Raw genomic sequence first — 17,751 nt, 5'->3', positions numbered from 1 at the left:
GTTAATTAGCGGCGCTCCGGGGCAGTAAAAAAGGTGAGATTGTGAGCCAAGCCCTCGCAGGAGGGGGAGGACAGATAGGGGGTATAAAAACCTGTCAGACCTTGCTTCGGGGTTCCTCCATTGCTGCGGGAGGGACCCACCTTTGCAAACGTGCCCAATAAAAACTTCTGTCTACTGGATAACCGAACCCGTGTCTGTCGTTTTCTGACACATGGAAGATATTATTAATTATTAATATCTTCCATGCAATGCAATGAGGAGAATAGAGATAATTGCAGTTGTACCTTCTACAATTGATAAGCTACATAGAATCCACTCTCAGAATGCATATATATGCCAATCAACTTTTAAGATATACAAATGAACTGAGAAGCGAGTTTGAAAAAAATCTCAAAATGAGAAAAGGCATCATGTGTTTTAATGCACATGTTGAATGCTTCATCTGGTTAGAACATTCTTGAAGCTGTACTTTTGAGCAAGAACCAACACTGGAGCTCACATCATTTTTATGAATTTTTTATGAATCCCCATGGGTTTCAGAGGGAACTTGGGGTTGTTTCTGAGACTCTGATGCATAGTTTAACTGAGGCCTTAATCGCCACTTGGAATGAGAGGGTGACAGCCTTGGATCACATTGTACCTGTGTGGTCTCTCCCTGTGCGTGGATCCCAGAGAGGCCCCTAATTTTCAAAGGACCTCCTGGAGATTAAATGCTAGGATGTGGCTGCAAGAGAATGAAGAGCAAAGTCAGCCAAACATGGGTTAAAAACCTTCGCTAAGGATTACTTTGTGGGGATAAGAACTTCAATAAGTAGTTATTTTCCCACTCTAATCACATCTGCAGATTGCCAGCCAGTGACCCTGTTTAAGATAACCTGCTCCTCCTGAGTAGGGAGGGGCTGGAGGAATATTTGCAGGATTGCTGTGTGGACTATTCAAGGCATGTATAGAATAAAGTCAGTCCAATTTGCTCCAAGTTGGACTCCAGCTATTTAAGTCCTATGGAGTTGACTGAGGCATGATCTAGGTTGGACCAGACTTTGAATTCAAGTCTGAGGAAGTGGACAGGATCCTCAGGCCTTTGAGTGTGGCCACCTGAATCCACGTCCCTCCTGGTTGGTCAACACCTTGTAGGAGATGACATGTGGTTGGTCTCTCAGGTTGATCTGAGTACATCCTTGAGGGAGGGGGTAGTGCTTAAGGAGGTGGTGGTCCACTCCATACTCTAGAAGCCATCACTAGATCCAACAGCACTGGACAATTTTTATTCTGTCTCTTGGGGAAGTTGGTTAAGCTACAGCTTTGGAGATCCATTTCAAGGTTCAGACCTAGGTATAATACTGAGATGGCACTGATCATACTTGGGGATCACCTCTAGCAGGACTGGGATGGAAATGGTGCATCCATCCTAGCTTTCCTTGGTCCCTTGGCTCCACTTTGCAAGGTCACATAGAGCTCTTCTCTTTCCCCACTCCTTTTTAAGATACATGAAGTTGCTGGATGAGGTCATCTGACAGCACAAGGTCTGTATCTTGACTCCTGGCCAACCAAGTGATGCTGTCAAGCTTCTGTCTGAGTGTCTGGAGGTTGTGGGGGCTTGAATGGGAAGAACAAGCTTAAGCTCAATCCTAATAAAACTGAGTAGCTGTGGGTTTTAGTCCCCCTTCCCCCCCAAATCTGGAGATTTTCCATCACTGGTTCTAGGTGGGGTTGCACTGCCCCAGACATAATTGGTGTGCAACTGAGGGGTTTCTCCTAGACTCTCAACTTCTGCTCAGAGTCTAGGAGAGCCTTTGTACAAATACATCTTGTGCATCAATTGCACCCATACATGGATTGGGAGGCTCTTAGGATAGTCACTCATGCTTTGGTCACTTTGTACTTGCACTCCTGCAATATGCTCTACATGGAGTTGTCCCTGAAGACTACATGGAACCTACAGTTGGACCAGAATGCAGCAGCATGGGTAGTTATGGACCACCTTGGTACAGTCATGTAGTACTACTACTGTGTGAGCTACACAGGCTCCCAGTAGGTTTCTCCATCAAGTCAAGGTGCTGGTTGTCACTTATAAAACCCTCCATGATACAGGGCTGGATTATTTGTGGGACCACCTGTTTCCAATTATTTCTGGGCATGTTCTGGATCCTTTTCATTCAACAGTACCATCTTATGGGACCTAGGAAGCATATCTTCTCTGTTGATGTGCCTGCCCTGTGGAACAGCATATTCCCTGAGATTCAGATGACCCTGACTCTGATGTGGATATGTATGTTGCCCCAACCACGATGTGCTTCAGTTTGTGTTCTTAACCTGCCGTTTCCCACCTAGGATCATATGTCAAGTGGGTGGCTATGCAAATCAAATAAATGAATAAACTTTCATAAGTGCAGCGGAGAGTCCATCTATGTTCACCATTAGAACTACCACATTTCCTCTTTTGCACACACACCATTTGGTGTCTTAGCCACTTCTGAACATTTCTGCAAAAAGAACAAAATGAGCCATTCCTGAAAGCTGTATCACACCCTGGAAAATAACATTCCTAAAGACAGAACTTCATATTTCTCTCACCGTCTCCTCAGGAAAATTAATGACTAGGGGAAGAAGACAGTAGAGATAATGGCTATTGCTAAATTTCCACTGGCAATATATCCTTGGTAGGACTGCTGTTTCTCAAACAGAGTTCTTCCTTGCAAAGTCTGCAGATCTGCTCTTATAGCAATTAGTGAGAGACACAGAAAGTTCATTCCACTCTGAATTCTCAAATCACAACTTTTATGTTTTCTTTAAAAAAGATGGAAATGAGTGTTGCATTGTGCATACCAAAGAAAGACAGTCATTAACCAATGTTATCCTTGCTGGTCACTTTGTAGATGTTAATATTTTCAGCCTCATTCCTAAAGGCGAGTTTTGTGGTGAAGTGCACAGGGAGCAGAGTCTCAAAAAACAGCACTGTACTATGTTCCTCTCTCATTTTTGAAGACAGATAGATAGTAGATTGAGCACCACATAAATGCTGCAGAGTCCTGATCAAGAGCGGGTAAGTATCTTTGAGATAGACAATATCTGCACCCAGGATGAGGTCATCATTTTGAGGAAAGTCCTTGTGGTCCAGACCCCATGATAGAGCACAAACCCTGGTTCGTGCCATGCATTGTACAGGCAAATTCCAATGGACATTCTCCTCTATCTGCTTCAAGGCTCCTGAAAGAAAAAGGGAACTCTGAATAACCAAAAGTTCTCAAGCATTCGGTGCACAGGTATTACCCACAAATACAACTACAACCAGCTGCACTAAAAACAATAATGCGTCTACACGATAACTTTGAGATCCATCTGCTCTCCTTGGCTCAACCCCATCCTATATTCTACATCAAAGGAAGGAATACAGACACACATCAGCATAAAGCTTTATACTGAATTCAATATTTCTGTGGATAATAATATGCTGATAAGCAAACACGTAAATAATGGGAAAGAAAACAAAGGTTCTGAAGAATGCAGCATTTTGCTTTGGGCTGAGATCTCAAGGGCACAAATGTTATAATCATTCTCATGTGGATTTCTATTTCAGAGTTTTCCCGACATTTAGCATTATAAGATTGCCAAAATGTGCTTTGCTTTATTTTTAAAATTACAGCTATTATCCAACGACACTGTACTTTCTGAAGCACTCGGTGGCACGCCAATACTTTGCATAGACAACCACCAGATCTGAAGTAGATTCACATAAGCAACAAGAAACAATATGACAATGATACTAACATGGGAACCAGACCCTGCACCAGGCCATATGTCTACTTTGCCCTCACATTAACACCAACACCACCATCGTATGGCCCAACAATTTCATGTGCAAGATTAGAGACACCTTCACATGCTTTTGCTCTGTCAGCAACGCTCCTTTGGATTCTATCTAGGACAAGCAGGCCAGATTTTGTTCAAAAGAATTACAGGTACAATGCATTTGGGACTGGAATTGGTGTTGCTAAGCAATGTGGTTGCAAAATGTGACATCATGTGACCACATCGCTTAGCAACAGCAGTTTCAGCAGTCCCAGTTGCCACTGTTAAGTGAAGACCATGCAGGTTGTTAAGCGAGGACCTCATGTGACCGCAACTTGTGATTTCCTGCCAGCTTTCCCATTGACTTTGCCTGTGGGAAGCTGGCAGGGAAGGTTGGAAAACGTGATCATGTGACCACAGCTCGCTGTGACATCATAACTATGAGCCGGGTGCTGAGATCGCAATCACATGGCCAGTGCAACAGCTGGAATTCCAAGGACCAGTTGTAAGTCCCCTGGTTCAGAGCCATCACAAGTTTGAACAGTCGCTGACAGTGGTCATAGCCCGAGGACCACCTGTAATGGACATAAATTCGACTTCGGGACTCACAATAAGGACAAAGTAATATCAGAGCATATTTACCTCCCAGGACATTCCATTATACATCTCAAAGCAGCACTTGGGGAACAAAAAAAACCAGTATGCTATGTAGCATACTGAGCATGAGACAGCTGAGCTTACATACATCAGTAAGGTTCAAACTAAGAACAAACGAAGGTCTGAACAAGCACAGTAGGTTTTTAACATAGTATAGATTACAATGGCTCGTAATCTGTCCCCATGGAACCTTCACCTGCATAACATTACTGTCTTCCTCTCCATTCCCCCGCCTCATCCCTATGTACTGCAATCCTACATCAGCTAAGCCAGTCCATGCATCTAAATTTATTCTTTATAATAAAATTTGTTAGTCTTGAAAGCCCCATACTGGCTATGGTTAAAATATATGGTTCCGCCACCAGTCCTGTCCTTTCTGTTGGGGCCTGGAGTGCTCCTGGGGCCATCCGTCGCTCCTCCGTCTCCCCCGCTGCCTGCCGCATCCCTGTCGATACTGCGGGTACCACCGTCTCGGACTCCGGTACTGCTGCCACTGTCGCCGTCGAGGTCGTCTCCCCCAAGCTTGCTGCCGCCGCCGCCGCCTCCATCAGCTCCACAGCTGCCATCTGTTCCACCACTGCCATCCGTGCCACCATTGGTTTCGGGTCTGCCGCTGTCGCCTCGCCTCCATGCCTCCCGGGCGTCTCCAGGCCAGAGACCACTGCCAGCCAGTTCTGGGTCACCAGTCGGGGCAGCATCAGCCGGTGTGCCACTGCCTCCCAGAGCGCGTGGGCCACTAGGCAGGAGGACACGAAGTGCTCCACCGTGTCCTCCCTCGGCGACCCACCTGCCAGCATCGCCGTGACGCATGCCGCCCACAGGCACAGGCGGTCCCCTGCCTCCAATCGCCAGGGCTGGGCACACACCTCCCTGGGCACCTGGTGGAAGAACCGCCACCTCATCTCCCAGTACTCGTATGGGAGGCGGCGGTCCTGGAACTGCTTGAGGGGGTACGTGTGCCCACCTAGGTATTCTGGCGCACAGCCCTCCGCTGCCCTGCACCGCCGAGCCGCTCTCTCCGGCACGACGAACACCCGTTCTGCTGCCTCGTACAGCTCGCGGTGCATCATGCATCACCAAGCCGCCGCCACCCCTGCCTCTGCCGCAGACTCTCCCTCAGTGCCGGAGACGTAGGACGGCCAGAATTGGGCGGCCGGCACCTGGTACCGCCTCACCACCTCTGGCAGCACCGCGAGGAAGCTGGGCATGGCGAGCTGATCTGCCCCTGAGAGGCGGAACTGCTGTGTCCCGCCTCGCCACCACCGCCGCTCCGCCCACTCCGTGCCCCACCAATGGGCCGTGAACATGGTCGCCCAAAGCGGCGCCTTTTTGTCCGGCGGTCGGTCCGCCGCCACCCCAGGCGGCGTGCCCGGTGGTGGCAGCACCGCCGACGCCCCCCCGAAGTTGACGGCCAAGAAAATGGGCCACAGGGCGAGCTCGAGCGCAGGCAGCCCCAGGCCACCATCCGACACAGCCTGGTAGGTGACCGCGCGTGCCAGGGGGAAGTGTGGGGTGCCCCACAGGAAGCAGAACCACCCCGGCATGACACGCCGCAAGAAGGCCTCCGTGGGCGGGTAGACTGCCGCCAGGAGGTGGGCCTGCAGGAGGAGGTAGGTCTTCATGTAGAGGGCCCATTGGTAAAGGGAGAGGTGCCAGCGCTGCCACCCCTGCCAGCGGGCCTCCCATTCCTCTGCGCAGCATGTCCAATTTTCCTCCCAGGCCGTTGGACCCACCCCCATCTGGAGCCCCAGGACTTGGACCGTCCTCTGTGGCCAGAGCGATTCCACAGTTGGGACCTTGGTGGGCTCCCCCCCAGGTGGCACGCCTGCTGCCGCTGTGCCAGCGCCATCGCCCCCCCACGTCATCCTACCAGCCTGCCACCGGCCACTGGTGCAGCTCATCCCCTCCGCCCCCAGCATTGACCATCCGCAGTGCCACCACCCAGCTCTTCTCCTCATTGATCCATGCGCCCGAGACCTGCCCAAAGGCACCAAAGACTTCCCGGGCCACGCGGGCCTCCCGTGGTGACGCCACGAGGAGTGACAGGTCAGCGTGTGTGACAAACTTCACCGGGTGGCTCGGCCTCCGCGCCCCGGGACCAGACACCGGGCAGAGGAAACCCGCCAGCCGCCCCTCCCGCTCCAGCACCCAGAGGACGGCGTCCAAGGAGAGGATGTACAGGAGCGGGCTCAGCGGGCAACCGTGCCTGACCCCTGCGCGCAGCGGGATCGCCGCCCCCCTGCGATGGTTGACCTGAGGGACGACGCTCGCCCTTGCGTACAACATCTGCACTGTCCGGATGAATCCTGCCGGCACTCCGTGCCACTCCAAGGCGCGCCACAGGAATGGGTGGTGGATGCGATCAAATGCCTTGGATTGGTTGAGCTGCCAGTCGAAGCCCTGCCAGTCGCCCCGACCTGCCCACCAGAAGACCTCACGAAGCAGGCAGAGTGAGTCCATCATGCTGCGGCCAGGCAGGGTGCTGGTCTGGGTCTGCACAATCCGTGGGCTCACGGCGCCCGCCAGCCGGTCAGCCAACACACGTGCCAACAGTCAGTAGCCGACGTTGGTCAGCATGATGGGCTGCCAGCTGGCTGGCAGGGTGGGGTCATGCCTGCCCGGCTTGCCAAAGAAGACCAGCAGCCCGTGATAGAACAACGCCGGCAGCTCCCCTCACCCTGACCGGGCCGTCTCCACAGCGCCCCGAAAAAGCCACGTCAGTGGCTCCGCTAGGCAGTCCGTGAATGCCCGGTAGAAGGCCCAGGAGAGGCCGTCCGGGCCCGGCGCCGAACAACGGCTGCCAGAGGTCAGCACAGTACACACCTCCTCCACCTCGAGTGGCTGCTCAAGTGCCGCCAGGGCCGCTGCCCATGAAGAACTATCTGCCGCGCCCCCATCCCCATCATGGGCTGCGCATCCCTCCCGCTGAGGCACGCCTGCATTCGGAGGCTGCAAAGTGGAAAAATAGGCATCGACCGCCACATCGGAGATGTCTGGACAGCCAGCGAACAACGTCCGGTAGTGGCCATCCATGACTGCGAGCATGCTGTCGACGTCCTATTGGAGGGGAGCCCTGGGCGCCTCACGCAGAGCCTCAAAAAAACTCTGTGCCTCGCCGCACGAGCACTGCCCCGATTGCGGGGCGGGCCGTAATGCTCTCCTCCTCGTCGTTGCCCCGGCAGTCCCCTGCAGCCACTGGGCCACCCGTCGCCCTTCCAAGGCCACCGCATCGACCACCTGCCCCTCGCTCGCCGCTTGGTGACATGCGAGGAACCATCGGACGGCTGCCTGGTGGGCCACCACCTTGCGGTCACGCCTCCTCCACTCCCATGCTTGGCAAACTCCGCGCACCTTGCCCTTCACCTGCTCCCACCACTTTCCACTCCGCTCCTGGCCGTAGAGGTCACAGAGTGTAGCGCGTGCCTCGAGCAGGCGATCCAGTGTGTTCCGCTGGCGCTCATTCGCATCTATCTTGGTGGCAGTGAGGTGCCACAGCTGGCGGCCAGACTGCGCCCGTGGCCCCACATCAAGCGCCACCGTCACCATGGCGTGGGTGGACCACGGCATCAGGGAGACTCGACACCATGCCAGGCGATGGCCCCGCGGCGTCCAGACACAGTCCAGGTGGCTCGCCGCCCGCGACCCGTACTGAGTGCAATATGGGCATGAGCCAGGTGGGCGCGCATCCCACATCGCTCGATCCTCCGCAAAGTGCACTCCGGCGCTGCCACACCCCCCTCCACTCCTTGAAGGGTGCTGCAATGCCGGGAAAAATCCCAGACAATTGGGCACCGCTGCAGCCGCATCGTCCAGCCTGTGTGCTCGCCGCAGATCCTCTAAATATCGCTCCTCTGCGGTGAGCGGTGGGGCACACCAGCCTGAACATGGACAGGCGCACTTCTCCCGGAGGTACCCGCTCCCTCTGGTGGGACCACCCTAAGCGGGATGCGATCACAGGGTGATGCGCAGTTATTAAAATCACCCGCAACTATCACTTCACGCCAGGTGGCACAGGCTGCCCGTAGCTGCACCCACAGGTCTCGGTGGTCCCGCGCTGAGGATGCGTAGCCATAGACTGCGCAGAGTTGGAAGGCCCAGCCCTCCCGGCTCCCTGCCTGCGCCCCCGGGCCAGAGACGGAGAAGTCGAGGACCGCGATCCGCCCTGGGACCCCCTCCACGAACCGTCTGAGCTGAAGGCTGGGGCGGGAGCGCACTAGGATTCCCAGGCCCGCATACCCCTCTGTCCCGTAGCTCCACAATGAGGCTCCTGCCCTCCAGAGATGCTGCGCCGCCACGTGATGGTGCTCATCGGTGAAATGCATCTCCTGGAGGACCACAGAGTCTGTCCGGGCCCTGCCAAGAGCCGTGAGAACCTCCTCGCGCCGGTGTGCCTAGCGGAGCCCATTCACATTCCACATCGCCACCGTCAGTAGCTCCCCAGGGCCCCCGCGCCCCCTCCTCCCTCCCGGCCCCAACCCTCCTCCATGCGAGGGGGAAGGAGGGAATGACGAAAAGCTGTCTCCCCTGTGCCCAGGAGACCCCGAGGCAGCACCCCGATCCGATGATGCGTCGCGGACGCAGTCAATGCAAGCGGCGTCTGCCATACTGGGGGAGCAAGTCAGGAGCCATCATTCCATGTCCCCCCATCACCATGAGGGGATTCCACCGAGGAAGACGAGGCCGTGGTGGCCCGCGGCAAGAGCGCGGCTTCCGGCGACTGGCTGCTCGGCTCTGTCGAGGGCGTGACGCCCTGACTAAGAGGCCCTGCCTCACCATCCTCCTCCTCTACCCTGTCGGGGGTCGGCTGCAGGACCAGTGAGCACGATGAGGCGGTCTCCCACCCCCCGACTCCTGGGGAACAGCACGTCGCCCCCTCTGCCCCTGAGGTCCCGTCGTCGTCTGACTCCAACATGGGTAGGGAGGGAATGCCAACGGATGAGTCAGCCCTCCCGCAGTCCAGGGTCACTGGTGGGACCAGTGCGAGCAGCTCCGCCTGAACCGGTTGCAGCAATGCCCCGCTGTACTCTGTGGACGGCCCCTCCCCTGGGCCCAGGTCTGGTGGGTCCGCCATCCCCCCTCCCTGCCATGACTGGGAAGCAACCAGCGGGTGGAGGTGCGCCCCATTGTCCCCATTCAGGGCATACAGTGCTCCTGCCGAGATGCGTGAGGGTGACGAGACCGCCGCTGCCATTGGTGTCTGTGTGAGTATCTTGTGTAGCGCTCGGGGGAAACCTTGTACGTCCCCCGATGCCGACTGTGACACCCCTGTAACTGGCTCCTCCAACCCTTCCAGAGAGGAGGCCAGTGCTGGGGCAGAGGGGATTCCCCTGGCAGCACTGGGAGCACATCTGCCCCCAACTCCTCGCCGCCCCCTGTAGCTCCACGCGCCTTCTTCAAGACGCCACCCTCCGCCCACAGGTGCTGGCGTCGTGCCTTTCGGGTGCCCCCCACCTCGAGGAACTCCATGTCACACTCGGACACCGCTGGCCCCTCTGGGGAGCTACCGTCATCCCCCTGTACCTCTTTGCTGGCAGCCCCTTCACTCTCAAGAGAGTGCTCACTGCCTGCAACGTCTCGTGGGTCCCCTGTGTCACCAGACTCTCTCTCATGCCCCTTCGAGCAACTCCCTCTTTCGAGGGAGTGGCTGCCTGCCGTCGGTCCCGGTCTGCTATCCTTACCGGTTGGTGGGCCACCTTGGTTTGCTGAATGCTGCGGGCTGCGTCCCAGTCCCTCCCCAGCAGCGGACCGCCGGTACTCACCCTACCTGCTCCGATCACCCTTGGGCCTCACGTCCGCTCCCCGATTCCCTGCCGCCTCCGGGCAAGAGGTGTATGCGTGACCACCCGCCCCGCAGAGGTTGCAGCGAATGACACCTTGGCACGAGGAGGCCAGGTGGCCGCGAGCGCTGCAGCGGGCGCAGAGAGGGGTCATACAGGCCCTCTGGTTATGATAGTATGCCCCGCAGCTGTAACAAGCACGGGGCTGTCCCAGGTAGCGTGTCGTCCCCCGGTCAGCGCCCAGGTAGAAATACTTGGCCAGCCGATGGGCGCCGCCTGGGGGGAAGCGCACCAGTGCTTGCATCTCCCCCGTCCACAACCCCACCTCATCCCGCACCTTCTCCGGACAGAGGACCACGTGGCCGAACCACTCCAGCCAAGTGGCCACGTCCCTCAACTGGACGGTGGGGTTCCTGAAAAAGACAAAGACGGGGTGCACATCCCCCTCCACCACCGTTGAGATGACAAAATCTCTGAGGAGCTCGGGCTGCTCCCGCATGAGTCCGTAGCACCCATGCACAAAGCGGCAAAAAGCCCCAAACGTGGGGAAGCACACATCCACTTCTTTGCAGTCTGGCGGCTGGTTCACCGCCGTGAGCAGTGACAGCAGGAACCCCAGGCGGGAGCAGATGACTTCCCGCACGATGAAATTGCGGGGCTGGAAGCCATCTGCCCGCCCCATGTATTTAAAACGCAGGATGTAGCGCTCCTGGCCTGAAAAGTCTACCACCGTCCATTCCCCATGCTCCCGAGACGTGCCCTCCTCAGGCGTACCAGTCGAATTGGGGTCCACTTCCACCGAGGTGAGGACAGACGCAAAGTCGGCCACTGAGCAGCTCTGCACCGCCAACCTCGCTTCCTCCCACATGGCCCATGCCGACGGCCGCCACCCGCCCACCACCGAGGCGTACAAAGGTGGCCGCCCAGTCGCACCCGGGCGTGCCTCCATCACCCCCAGCGAAGTTCCCATACCTCTGGAGTCTTGCAGAGCAATGACCCTTGGCTGTCCTGCTGTCCACCCTGAGGTCACCATACCCCCTCCTCCCGCATGGGAGGAGAATGGCAGGGAGGGGGACCCCTCCTGCAGAGCACCCCAGAGCTGTAGGAGCCCCCCTTGCACCCGCAGGCTTAGGATACTGTTGGTCATCCGAGGAGGCGGGAGAACCCGCCCCTGTCTGCGGCGGGCCCTCCCCACCATTGTTTGCCACCCTCTCTGCCAGCTAGCCCGCTGCGGTCCCAGCTGCCCGGGCCGTGTGCACCACTGCCCCTCGCCCGCCACTGCCTTCCGAGCCCAACCCCTGTGTCAGGTGCCGGGCGTCAAACTGCACGATCGTCCCGGCTCCGAGCACCTATCTGGGAAGCCTGGGCCCCCTCCTGAGATGAGGGAACAGAGCCCCTCGAACCGGGAGCGCCTTTATGTTACGCCCCCCTGCCCCCCTTGCCACTCCGACCCAGCGTCGGTAGGGACAGATCCCTCGCCCTCTCCGCCTCCATGCCCATTGCTGGCTGGTGCTCCTGACGCAATAGGCGCTGCCTATGCTGCAGCACCTGCACCACGCCATCTAGCCAAGCCTCGTACTTGGCCCGCTCGAGGAGCAAAGAGGCATCCCCTTCCCTGTCCACAACTGGGACCTCCGCCTCCGGCTGCTCCGACCACCCCCACCGGACCTCCTGGAAAGCCCGGATGAGGCCACGCTCCGTCATCCAATTAGGCCAGTATGTGTGGCCCCTCGGCTTCCTCGACACCAGGAAGCGGCCCACTACCCTCAGAGTGAGCGACCATGCCCGTGCCGCCTGATCGTATGCAGGGCCCCTCGGAGGAAGCCTGCCCTGAATCACCCCGAAGAGGGTCTCCATCTCCCTGGACAGCAGGAGCTAAAACTTCTTGTGGCCATACTTGTCCAAGGAGGGTACTGCCTCGTCCGGCAGGTGCAAGTGCCCCACCACCAAGCCCCAGAAACAAAGGAGTACCACCCCCGCCGGCCCCTCCGAGGTGAGGTACCGCTGCTGAAGCTCCCAAAGCAGCACCGTGCGGTCCTGCTGCCACCCCTCCCTAATCACCAACTCCCTAGAGGCACCCACCCCTGCCCCCTCCGGGGATGAGGAACCAGCCCCTGCGCGCCGCCCCCACGAGGGCTGCGGGACGCTCACCGATCGGGCTCACTCCCTGAGCGGTGAGTGATCTCGGTCAGGGGTCCCCGGGCGGCGCACAGAGCACGAGCGCCCCTGTCCCTGAATCCATGCTGCGGGCCTCATGCTGTGCACCCTCCTCACCTCTGGGCTCGCCCCTCACTGAAGGCCCTCTTCCTGCGGGATGCCTTCCGCCAAGGACTCCAGCGAGGAGCTGTCAGACCACCCTGTCCCTTGCAAAAGTGCCTTGGTCTCCCCCATCTCCAGGGACAGTCCCCAGACCTGCCGACTGTCCACCTGCCGTGTCCAGTCAGACACTGGGGCTGCTGGAGACCCCAGTATGCGGGAGCGCCAGGGCACTCCTCAGAGTGGGCATGTACCCCTGACTCAGCAGGCCGTGGGGGCTCCAGGGCGGACTCCAGCCCCTCCATGATTCCTGTGCACCCACCACTCTGTCTGCCCACCTCTTGGGTGAGCGACAGTCCCGGCACCCCCAAAATTGACGCGGCTGCCACTCGAGGGTGAGAGGTTGCGGACTCACCCTCTCTGGTACAAGCCGGGCTGCCCCCCGCCTCCAAATACACCTCTGGCAGCATCTCTGCTGCAGAGGGTAGGTAAGAGCTGGCTGGGTAAGTGACTCACGAGTAGTCCCATCCGCTGCCATGGCCTGCAGGTCACTGAGAGGCAGCACTTCCAGCCCAGTCACCTCCTGGGGCCCTGCCTTCTGCCCCTCTCCCCCCCACTTCACTGGGGACCCAGCAACCCCTGCCAAGAAGGGGTCCATGCCCCTCCTCAGGCGAAAGTAACAAAGTAACAGCCAACACAAGGGAGGGGGAAAGAATGGAAAAACTCACCCAGAAAAATGGCTACCGAGGGGAGGGGCCCAACAACGACCCCCGTTGCCCTCAAGGGGCACCCCCCGTGGCCCTGGAGAAAAATGCCCCCAAAAACACAAAGCTAGACCCAAAAAAACCACAATAAAAACCCAAGGGAACAAACCAGGAAGTAAAGGAAAAACTGGACTCAAAATAGCTGCCCAGCAAAATAAAGGGACAGGGAAACATGCCCAAGCATTCAAATCTCCCAGTATTCCCCCAAAAGGGGAGGTAGGAACACCCACCCCTCACAGGGGGGTGCCCCCCACCTTCCCCCAACTGGGGTCACCCAGCAAAAGCGCCTACCAGACCTCCAAACACCTCCAAAATCCTGAAGTTTAGTGCTGCAGGTCTGGAGCAAGCAGCAAACACACCCACCCTGGGTTAGGGTTAGGGTTAGGGTTAGGCTTCTTTGAAGTCAGGGCCCAAAACCAACATGATGCTAAAATTTGCAGTCACTTGGAAAGCAAAGGGACAGTGACAGCTGAATTTTCTGACTTAATCTGGGTGCTGTGCAAAATTCATGGAAAAATAGAATTTTCCTAAATTACTGGTATGGTTAGGGTTGGGGTTTGGCTTAGGCTTAGGCTTCCTTGAAGTCAGGGGCCAAAACGAATGTTATGCTGAGATTCACAGTTGCTCATTAAGAAAAGGGACAGTGACATCTAAAGGTTCTGACTTAATTTGGGGGCTGGGCAAAATGCATGGGAAAATCCTACTCTCAGGTAGATTTCTCCCAAATTAGGGTTAGGGTTAGGCTTCCTTGAAGTCAGGGCCCAAAACCAACATGATGCTGAGATTCGCAGTCGCTCATTAAGCAAAGCGACAGTGACAATTAAAGTTTCTGATGTAATTTGCAGGCTGGCAAAATGCACAGGAAAATTACATTCTGAGGCAGATTTTTCATAAATTAGGCTTAGGGTTATGGTTATGATTAGGCTTCCTTGAAGTCAGGGCCCAAAACCAATGTGTTGGTAAGATTCAAAGTCACTCATGAAGCAAAGGTACAGTGACAGATAAAGTTTCTCACTTAGTTTGGGTGCTGGTCAAAATGCATGGGAAAATCCTACTCTCAGGCACATTTTTCCTAAATTAGGGTTAGGGTTAGGCTTAGGCTTCCTTCAAATCAGGGCCCAAAACAAACATGATTCTAAGATTTTCAGGTGCTTGTTAAGCAAAGGGACAGTGACAGCCGAACTTTCTAACTTAATTTGGGTGCTGGGCAAAATGCATGGAAAAATAGTATCCTGCGGCACAACCCTAACCCTAACCCTAACCCTAACCCTAACCCTAACCCTAACCCTAACCCTAACCCTAATTTAGGGAAGCTGCCTGGGAATAGGGTTTTCCCATGCATTGTGCCCAGCTTCCAAATTAAGTCAGGAAGTTTAGGTTTTGATGTTCCTTTAGATAAAAAGTGGGTGCGATTATAAGCATCCAGTTGGATTTGGGCCCTGACTACAAGGAAGCCGAATCCTAACCCTAACCCTAATTGAGGAAAAATTGCCTCAGATTAGGCTTTTTCCCATGCATTGTGCCCAGCTTCCAAATTAAGTCAGAAAGTTGAGGTTCTGCTGTTCCTTTGCAAAGCGAGCGGGTGCGAATATCAGCATCCGGTTGGATTTGGACCCTGACTTCAAGGAAGCCGAACCCTAACCCTAATTTAGGAAAACATGCCGCAGAAAAGGGTTTTATCATGCATTGTGCCCAACTTTGAAATTAATTCAGAAAGTTTAGGTTTTGCTGTTTCTTTACATAAAAAGCGGGTGCGGTTATAAGCATCCGGTTGGATTTGGGCCCTGACTACAAAGAAGCCGAACCCTAACCCTTACACTAATATTGGAACAATGGGCCTCAGAATAGGATTTCCTCATGCATTTTGCCCAGCACCCAAATTAAGTCAGAAGCTGTAGATCTCCCTGTTCTTTGCTTAAGTAGTGCCTGCAAATATGAATATCACACTGGCATTGGGCCATGACTTCAAGGCAGCCGAACTGTAACCCTAACCCTAATTTAGGAAAAATCTACCTCAGAATAAGTTTTTCCCATGCATTGTGCCCAGCTTCCAAATTAAGTCAGAAACTTTAGGTTCTGCTGTTCCTTTGCATAGCGGGCGGGTGCGAATATTAGCATCCAGTTGGCTTTGGGCCGTGACTTCAAGGAAGCCTTACCCTAACCGTAACCCTAATTTAGGAAAAATGCACCTCAGAATAGGATTTCCCGATACATTTTGCCCAGCACCTAAATTACGTCAGAATATGTAGGTCTCACTGTCCCTTCACTTAATGAGTGACGGCGAATGTGAATATTGCACTGGCTTTAGGCCATGACTTCAAGGCAGCCTTACCTGACCCTAACCCTAATTTAGGGAAAATCGCCTGAGAATAGGGTTTTCCCATGCATTGTGCCAAGCTTGCAAATTAAGTCAGAAACTTTAGGTTCTGCTGTTCCTTTGCATACAAACCCTGTGCGAATATAAGCATCCAGTTGGATTTGGGCCCTGACTTCAAGGAAGCCGAACCCTAACCCTAACCCTAATTTTGGGAAAATCGCCTGAGAATAGGGTTTTCCCATGCATTGTGCCCAGCTTGCAAATTAAGTCAGAAACTTTAGGTTCTGCTGTTCCTTTGCATAAAAGGGGGGTGCGATTATGATCATCCAGTTGGATTTGGGCCCTGACTTCAAGGTAGCCGAACCCTAACCCTAACCCTAATTTAGGAAAAATCGTCTGAGAATAGTTTTCCCATACATTGTGCCCAGCTTGCAAATTAAGTCAGAAACTTTAGGTTCTGCTGTTCCTTTGCATACAAACCCTGTGCGAATATAAGCATCCGGTTGGATTTGGGCCCTGACTTCAAGGTAGCTGAACCCTAACCCTAACCCTAATTTAGGGAAAATCGCCTGAGAATAGGGTTTTCCCATGCATTGTGCCCAGCTTGCAAATTAAGTCAGAAACTTTAGGTTCTGCTGTTCCTTTGCATACAAACCCTGTGCGAATATAAGCATCCGGTTGGATTTGGGCCCTGACTTCAAGGTAGCTGAACCCTAACCCTAACTCTAATTTAGGGAAAATCACCTGAGAATAGGGTTTTCCCATGCATTGTGTCCAGCTTGCAAATTAAGTCAGAAAGTTTATTTTCTCCTGTTCCTTTGCATAAAAAGGGGGTGAGATTATGAGGATCTGGTTGGATTTCGGCCCTGACTTCAAGGAAGCCGAATCCTAACCAAAACCCTAATTTAGGAAAAATCGCCTCATAATAGTTTTTTCCCATGCATTGTGCCCAGCTTCCAAATTAAGTCAGAAACATAAGGTTCTGCTGTTCCTTCACATAAAAACCGGGTGCGAATATAAGCATCTGGTTGGATTTTGGCCCTGACTTCAAGGAAGCCGAACCCTAACCCTAACCCTAATCGCCTGAGAATACGGTTTTCCCATGCATTGTGCCAAGCTTGCAAATTAAGTCAGAAACTTTAGGTTCTGCTGTTCCTTTACATACAAACCCTGTGTGAATATAAGCATCCGGTTGGATTTGGGCCCTGACTTCAAGGTAGCCGAACCCTAACCCTAACCCTAATTTAGGAAAAATCGCCTGAGAATAGGGTTTTCCCATGCATTGTGCCCAGCTTGCAAATTAAGTCAGAAACTTTAGGTTCTGCTGTTCCTTTGCATAAAAGGGGGGTGCGATTATGATCATCTGGTTGGATTTGGGCCCTGACTTCAAGGTAGCCGAACCCTAACCCTAACCCTAATTTAGGGAAAATCGCCTGAGAATAGGGTTTTCCCATGCATTGTGCCAAGCTTGCAAATTAAGTCAGAAACTTTAGGTTCTGCTGTTCCTTTGCATACAAACCCTGTGCGAATATAAGCATCCGGTTGGATTTGGGCCCTGACTTCAAGGAAGCCGAACCCTAACCCTAACCCTAATTTTGGGAAAATCGCCTGAGAATAGGGTTTTCCCATGCATTGTGCCCAGCTTGCAAATTAAGTCAGAAACATAAGGTTCTGCTGTTCCTTTGCATACAAACCCTGTGCGAATATAAGCATCCGGTTGGATTTGGGCCCTGACTTCAAGGTAGCCGAACCCTAACCCTAACTCTAATTTAGGGAAAATCACCTGAGAATAGGGTTTTCCCATGCATTGTGCCCAGCTTGCAAATTAAGTCAGAAACTTTAGGTTCTGCTGTTCCTTTGCATAAAAAACAGGTCCGATTATGAGCATCTGGTTAGATTTGGGCCCTGTCTTCAAGGTAGCCGAACCCTAACCCTAACCCTAATTTAGGAAAATCGCCTGAGAATAGGGCTTTCCCATGCATTGTGCCCAGCTTGCAAATTACAGTCAGGTCGAGAAATATTGGGACATCGACACAATTCTAACATCTTTGGCTCTATACACCACCACAATGGATTTGGAATGAAACAAACACAATGTGCGTTAACTGCAGACTGTCAGCTTTAATTTGAGGGTATGTACATCCAACTCAGGTGAACGGTGTAGGAATTACAACAGTTTGCATATGTGCCT

At 54.2% G+C, this 17,751-nt stretch overlaps 1 protein-coding gene across 1 annotated transcript in view; it reads left to right on the top strand.

Moving 5' to 3' along the window:
* The window catches only part of AVIL (advillin), a 77,628-nt gene that overhangs the window by 50,564 nt on the left and 9,313 nt on the right, over nt 1-17,751 (top strand). The window contains exon 19 of the mRNA XM_088138070.1: nt 6,902-6,927. Within this exon, the coding sequence (XP_087994196.1) occupies nt 6,902-6,927 (26 nt within the window). The remainder of the gene's footprint in view (nt 1-6,901; nt 6,928-17,751) is intronic.

This window comes from Python bivittatus, unplaced genomic scaffold, assembly GCF_059951505.1.
Source record: "Python bivittatus isolate LINGU-HERP-01145 unplaced genomic scaffold, Pbiv_v1 ctg000220_np1212, whole genome shotgun sequence".
NCBI lineage: Eukaryota > Metazoa > Chordata > Lepidosauria > Squamata > Pythonidae > Python > Python bivittatus.
This window is presented reverse-complemented; position numbering and strand designations above follow the sequence as displayed.